Source organism: Carlito syrichta, unplaced genomic scaffold, assembly GCF_000164805.1.
Source record: "Carlito syrichta isolate Samal-C Ts95f unplaced genomic scaffold, Tarsius_syrichta-2.0.1 Scaffold306175, whole genome shotgun sequence".
Lineage (NCBI taxonomy): Eukaryota > Metazoa > Chordata > Mammalia > Primates > Tarsiidae > Carlito > Carlito syrichta.
In genome coordinates this window covers 16,708-24,221 of record NW_007250271.1, presented here as the reverse complement: position 1 = coordinate 24,221, position 7,514 = coordinate 16,708, and the positions used below count along the sequence as shown (strand labels likewise).

At 40.8% G+C, this 7,514-nt stretch overlaps 1 protein-coding gene across 3 annotated transcripts in view; it reads right to left on the bottom strand.

Moving 5' to 3' along the window:
* The window catches only part of WNK3 (WNK lysine deficient protein kinase 3), a 127,831-nt gene extending 121,387 nt beyond the window's left edge, over nucleotides 1-6,444 (bottom strand). For all 3 annotated transcript variants that reach the window (XM_021714959.1, XM_008062953.1, XM_008062954.1), the window contains exon 1: nucleotides 5,796-6,444. In XM_021714959.1, the coding sequence (XP_021570634.1) occupies nucleotides 5,796-6,332 (537 nt within the window). In that variant the 5' untranslated portion in view covers nucleotides 6,333-6,444. The remainder of the gene's footprint in view (nucleotides 1-5,795) is intronic.
* Between the last annotated feature and the right edge of the window lie 1,070 nt (nucleotides 6,445-7,514).

Below are 7,514 nucleotides of genomic sequence, written 5' to 3'. Positions count from 1 at the left end.
TGCCTGTAGTTCCAGCTACTTGGAAGGCTGAGGCGGAAGGATCGCCGGAGCCCAGCAGGTCGAGGCTGTGGTGGCCAGGAGCGGCCACTGCACTCCAGTCTGGGTGACCGAGTGAGACTCCAACTCAAAAAAAAAGAAGACTTACAACTGATAGCCCATTACTCACAGTAATTTACCAATTTACCAAGTAATTATCCAGTAATTTACCAAGTTCAAAGTCTTTCCACTAATGCATTTAAAAAATAAAATAATGGAAACCATTAAAGATGACAAACTTGCCAGGCATGGTGGTTCACGCCTGTAATCCCACCACTTTGGGAGGCGGAGGCAAGAGGATTACCTGAGTCCAGGGGTTCGAGACCAGTCTGGCACTTGGTGAGACCTCGTCTCTACAATAAATCAAAAAATTAGCCAGGCATGGTAGCACGTGCCTGTAGTTCCAGCCACGTGGAAGGCTGAAAAGGAAGGATTGCCTGAACCTAACAGGTGAGGCTGTGGGTAGCCATGATCATGCCATTGTACTCCAGCCTGGGCGAAAAAGTGAGACTCTGACTCAAAAATTTTAAAAATGTTTTTAAAAGAAAAGTGAGCAGGGTGTGGTGGTTAACACCTGCAATCCCAACACTTTGGGAGGCTGAAGCAGGAAGACTGCTTGAGCTCAGGAATTCAAGACCAGCCTGAGTAACATGGTGAGGCCTTGTCTCTATAAAATATTAAAAAATTATCCTGGCATGGTGGGGCACGCCTGTATTCCCAGCTACTGAGAAGGCTCAAGTGGAAGGATCGCCTGAGTCTAGGAGGTTGAGGCTGCAGTGAGCCATGATTGTGCCACTGCACTTCAGCCTGGATGACAGAGTAAGACTCTCATTCAAAAAAAAAAAAAAAAGTGCCACGTGCAATGACTCATGCCTAGTAGTTCCAGCTACTTGGGAGGCTCAGGTAGGAGATCACTTGAGCCCAAAAGTTTGAGACCAGCCTAGGCAATATAGCAAGACTCCATCTCTAAAAAAATGAAATTTTTTAATAACAAGTGCCTAACACTAGGGAAGAAGATTAATCAAGAAGTAGTGTGAATGCAATAAAATACAGTTTACGTATTTTAATAATGTTAATAAGTAGAAAATATATTACGAATTGATAAGACAAAAGCATGAACATATCAATTATATATATAATCTCATACACATATATAGACAAAGATTGGAAAATAATCTAGAATAATTTTTATTTTTGAGTTAAAGTCTCACTCTTGTTACCCAGGTTGGAGTACAGTGGCACACTCATGGCCACCGCAGCATCAACCTGCCAGGTGCTGGCGATCCTTCCGCCTCAGCCTTCCAAGTAGCTGGAACTACAGACACATGCCACAACACCTGGCTAGTTGTGTTGGTGTTGTTGTTGTGGTGGTTTATGTAGAGCCAAGATCTCACCAATTTGCCCAGGCTGGCCTCAAATCCTCAGGGCTCAGGTAATCCTCTCACCTCAGCCTCCCAAAGTGTTGGGATTACAGGCTGAGCCACTGCACCTGGCCTAGAATAATTTAAACATTTAAACTACTCACTGGGGTTTTTTCCTACAAAATTGTTTAACTATATAATAAATAAGACTTTGTAGAAGAAGAATGAGAAATTGTGCATTATAAACTGCATAGTATTCAGGAAAGTAATTAAAAGATGATTCCCCTTATTCTCCAGAAATTCTAAATAAGCTAGTTGTTCTTGATTTCAAAGGTAGATGAGATGATATCTAAAATCTGATCAAATAAGTCCATGAATTCTGACATTTCTTTCAGAACAGAAAATTGCAATTGTCCTCTGTGTAAATTAAAATGCACTTTATATATCTATTACATTTGCTCCACATTAGAGATTCCTAAATCTGGCTATGTGTCCAATCAGCTGGGGAACTTTTAAAGAATACGTTCTGGCCGGGTTCGTGGATCAGCCTGTAATCCCAGCACTTTGGGAGGCCGAGGCGAGTGGATTGCCTGAGCTCGTGGGTTTAAAACCACCCCAGGCAATTTGGTGAGACTTTGTCTCTACAATAAATCAAAAAAACTAGCTGGGCATGGTAGTATGTGCCTGTAGTTCTGGCTACTTGGAAGGCTGAGGCAGAAGGATCGCCGGGGTCCAGCAGGTTGACGCTGAGGTGGCTGTGAGCATGCTACTGCATTCCAGTGAGGGTGAGGGAGTAAGACTCCAACTCAAAGAAATAAAGAATAAGTTCCTGGGACCCATCTCCAAGAGATGCCAATTTGAGAAGTCTGGAATGAAGCCAGAAATCAGTATATATGATATGACACAAAGTCTAGTGTATTAAGAGAATCCCTATTCTGATTCAGCTAGCTATTTGAACTGGTCCCAAATGTCTATGCTCTTCAAATTCTATTTACTATGCCTACAAATATCATGGAGATGTTATTAAGAGACAGATCCTGATTCAGAAGATCTGGGATAAGGTCTGAAAATATACAGTTCCAATAAGCTCCCAGGTGATATCCATGATGCTGGTCTAGGGACCCAACTTTGAGTAGTAAAACCGTAATAGACCTTCCAGCTTTTCCATAGGTGAGTGATACAAGGCAGTACCCTAGGGAGTTTCTCCCACTGTAATATTTTCTTCAAGTTTTACCTAAGCATCCTTTGACATAGCTAGAGCACACAATTTGCAAAATAATTGACTTATCTTTACTATGTACCCTACTACAAAGTGAATGAAAATTATTTTCCTCATGTACAGACAATATCAATAAAAGATGAGTGTTACTGATGTCACAATGCAGAGATGAAATTAAAATTTACATAATTTTCAATATTCTATACAATAATACAATAATGTTCATCACAGACATAGTTAAAATAGCAAAATATTAAAGAAAAACCTACATATCCAAGAACAGAAGGTTGGTTAAACAACTGTGCACAGTGGCTCAAGCCTTTAATCCCAGCACCTTGGGAGGCACTTTGGAAAGCAGAGGCGAGAAGATTGCCTGAACCCAGCAGGTCAAGGTTGCAGTGGCCATGATCGTGCCACTGTACTCCGGCCTAGGCAACAGAGTGAGACTTCGACTCAAAAAATAAATAAATAAATAACCTATAAGGATCCTACAATGAAATACTAAGCATCTATTAAAAATAATTATGAGTCGGACTCGGTGGCTCAGCCTGTAATCCCGTGCCTTGGGAGGCTGAGGTAAGTAGATTGCCTGAACCCGAGGGTTCGAGACCCCCCTGGGCAACTTGGCGAGACCTCATCTCTACAATAAATCAAAAATCAGCTGGGCGTGGTAGCACATGCCTGTAATTCCAGCTACTCTGAAGGCTGAGGTGGAAGGATCGCCGGAGCCCAGCAAGTCGAGGCTGCGGTGGCCAGTAGCAGCCATTGCACTCCAGTCTGGGCGACAGAGTGAGACTCCAACTCAAAAATAAAATAAAATAAATAATTATGTAGGGCCAGGCACAGTGGCTCATACCTGTAATCCCAGCACTTTGAGAGGCCAAGTTGTGAGGATTACCTGAGTCCAGGAGTTCTAGACCAGCCTGGAAAACATGGCAAGACCTCCTCTCTACAATAAATTTTTTTTAAAAATTAGCCGGACATGTTGACGCACACCTCTACTCCTAGCTACTTGAAAGACTGAAGCCAGGCACAGTGGCTCACGCCTGTAATCCCAACACTTTGGAAGGTGGAGGCAAGAGGATGCCTGAGCCCAGGGGTTCGAGACCAGCCTGGGAAACTTGGTAAGAACTTGTCTCTACAAGAAATCAAAAAATTAGCTGGGTATGGTGGCACGTGCCTGTAGTTGCAGCTAACTAAAAGGCTGATATGGAAGGATCATCTGAGCCCAGCAGGTCAAGGCTGCGGTGGCATTAAGCTTAGGTGACAGAGTAAGACTCCAACTCAAAAAAAAAAAAAGTAAGAGGAAGGATCACCTGAGCCCAGCAGGTCAAGGCTGCAGTAGTTGTGATCATGCCACTGTACTCAACCTAGGTAACAGAGTGAGACTCCAACTCAAAAAATATTATGCAAATATATACTTATAAATAATGAAAAGATGTTCAAGATAAGTGAAAATAAAGAGCAAAACTATATACAGATATATGGGTATGCATATATGTATACTAAAATGTTTGAAGCATATTCAAAGTAGTGGAATTTTAGGTGATTTTGATGCTTATTTGCCCACATTATCTAATATTTATGCTATGATATACACTTTATAAAATTATTTTAAGGGATGAGAAGAAAATCAAGCAAACCCCACACATGTGCATACCTTTCAAGGACCACCTGAATGACTTGACTAATAGGTAACTTGCCTTCCAAAGAGTGGTAAAGGGACTTCCTAAATTATTAGAAGCACTTAGAAAATTTCTCAAAATTAGTCTTGCACCGCAACCTAGACTACTGAATCAAAATCTGTAGCAACAGATGCCAGAATCTGCATAAGAAACAAATACTGACTCATACAAATACCAAAGGTTGAAAACCATGGCATTAAATAAAAAGCTTCCCAAGAATGTAAGAAACTGGACTAAACTCCAACTTGTCTAAATGGTGACCTACAGGAAATTCAAAATGGGTGAAAATCATAGTGTTATATATACCCACATTCACAACAAAAACTTGTATTCAGTGAGTGACTGACTTTGAACGATAATAAAAAGCTGTATTTAGTGACTGACTTTATTCCATCTTAATTTTAAGCATCCCATGTGATCATTTACTATCTCCCATGAAACAACTAAAGTCACAAAGGTTTTTTTTATATGTGTCCTACATCTGTGTAAAACTATTCTCACTGTAATCCCTTCTATGATGTTCTGTCTCCATTTAGTCCTTCATCATTTGAAAGTACTACATAAGCCGGGCTCGGTGGCTCGGCCTGTAATCCCGTGCCTTTGGGAGGCTGAGGTGGGTGGATTGCCTGAGCCCGAGGGTTCGAGACCCACCTGGGCAACTTGGCGAGACCTCAGCTCTACAATAAATCAAAAAATCAGCCGGGCGTGGTAGCGCATGCCTATAGTTCCGGCTACTTGGAAGGCTGAGGCGGAAGGATTGCCGGAGCCCAGCAGGTTGAGGCTGCGGTGACTGGGAGCGGCCACTGCACTCCAGTCTGGGCGACAGAGTGAGACTCCAACTCAAAAAAAAAAAAAGAAAGCACTACATAAACATTTATTATAAAACAAAATACCCAGGTAATTCATTTTCCCGTTGCTTTCATGTTTCCTTTCTAAACACATTCCAGTTGATTAATGTCAAGAGATTCTTCCAGAGATCCTCTCTGAAGTAAACTCAAAGTCGTAGTGAGTTTATAGCAACAGATGTCCTCAAAGAATCAAGTAAAACAATTCCTGTTCTGAAAAACCATATGAACGCCCAAAATTTTGTTGAAGAAAAAGAAAAGGTATATATCACACTGAATATATCTCCCCATCACACTCTCAAGTACTTAGTATAACAATCAACTCATAAATCATACATTTACAAAAAGTTTTCAAAAGGAGATATTAAGAATTTTGGGAATTTCCTAAGGCTAATACATTAAGAGAATTTTTCCCAAAGAAAGCCATGATAGATGATCTTCCCTTTAAAACAGAGAGGGAAACAACAGAAGAAAAACAAGTTTGGCATGAACTCCTAAGAGGACCTAGGAAAGGAACATAATTTCTGGGAGGTGGGAGACAAGCCCTTCATTTTATTTTAATACAGGATACATTTTACTCCTGGACCACTCAGAAGGTCAGGCCAGCTAAAACTGAAATTAATTAAAATCAAGAAGATTATATACCCACCTGCAGCTCACACCAAGCAACCTCAACCCATGTTTCGGTGTCCAGTCCTTTATACACTGTTTTAAATGCTCCTCTTCCCAGCTCTATGTCAAATTTCAGAAACCTGCCACTAGGAGAAGTAGCTACAGCCTTCATTTCTGCTTCTTCTTCCATTTCCTTTTCAGTTTTCTCCTTGAAACAATCTTTTGAGGTTTCTGAAGCTGCCTTTGAACACTGTTCATATTTAACTTCTTGTCCACCTCTTAGCACATTCGTAGGAAGTTTATCTACTCTTGGAATATTTGTTGCAGCCTTTATTCTCTCATCTTTAGAGGAAGATTCGGTAACTCTGTCATCTTCCGTCATTTCAATGCTTTTTCGGAAAAATCTCTTCCTTTCTACAGTTTCCCTAGAAGCCAAGGAGGTGTTGCTTTTTTCCTTTAGTCTAGCTTCTACCGTCAAAGTTGTAGCAACCTGAGGAACTCTGTTTTCAAATGAAACTCCATCAGGTTTCTCAGAATCATCTGTGCTAGCTGGCTCCCCTGAATCAGTGGCCATTGTAATTAAAGTTGGCACTAAAATTGTTCCTGTTTCACTCCTCAGTCCAGTTACATCTCAGGTATCAGAATTATGAGAATGGACTTCCTTTTATGTGGTCACATATTTCCATAGCAACCTGAAGGGAGGAAAAGGATATTTTAAAATCACCCCACAAAGGAAATCATTAAGGAAAAAAACAAGTCACCTGATTTTTTAATCCCTTGTTTCTTAATAAGAAGTTTATTCTTTTTTCTGTCCAATCTTAGCAACCAGTAGACTCCAGGGACTGTGTCTTATCTTGTTTACCACTGTACCCTCAGTGCCTAGCAGACTAGCTGGTATATAGCTCAACCTGTTTTGATATTGCATGAATCTTGGTTAGAAACCTAGCTCTCAATCCCATCTATCAATTCATCAAATTCAAAACAAGTACACAAAATCTGAGTGCACTTAGCTACAAGGTGAGACACACAATAAGTAAAACAACCACGATTTCTAGATAGTTTATGTCTAAAATTCTGGAATTTATCCAATAGTTTCTTTTATGGTGGCAAAATATACGTAACATCAAACATACAATTTTAACCATTTTTAAGGGTACAATTCAATGGCATTAATACATTCACAATGTTGTATAATCATCACTACTATCTACTTTCAGAACTTTTTTATCATTCATACTGAAACTCTGTACCCATTAAACAATAATTCCCTATACAGCCCCACCCACCCCTGGTAACACTGATTCTACTTTCTGTCTCTGTAAACTTGTTTATTCTAGGTACTTCATGTAAATGGAATCAGACACCATCTTTCCTTTTGTGCTTGGCTTACTTCACTTGGCATAATGTTTTCAAGGTTCTTCGATGTTGTAGCATGTATCAATACTCCATTATTTTTAAAGGCTAAACAATATTCCATTCCATTGTATGCATATAGCACCTTTTTTTGGTTTTTATTGTTTGTTTTACTTTTTGTTTTCACAAACCCTTGTGTCCAGGGCTGGCTGACTTTCAACAGATCAGACGGAGTGAGAGGGAGCTGCTCTGTAACTACGTATGAAATCCTGACCCAGAAGCAGGTCATCGCGCCCCAAGTCCTGGGACAAGGGGCTCTCTGCACCGAATACCGGTCCCGACATGGGGCGAGGGGGCACCCCGCCAACAGGACGGGTCGTGGAACGGCAGGATACCAGCTGTC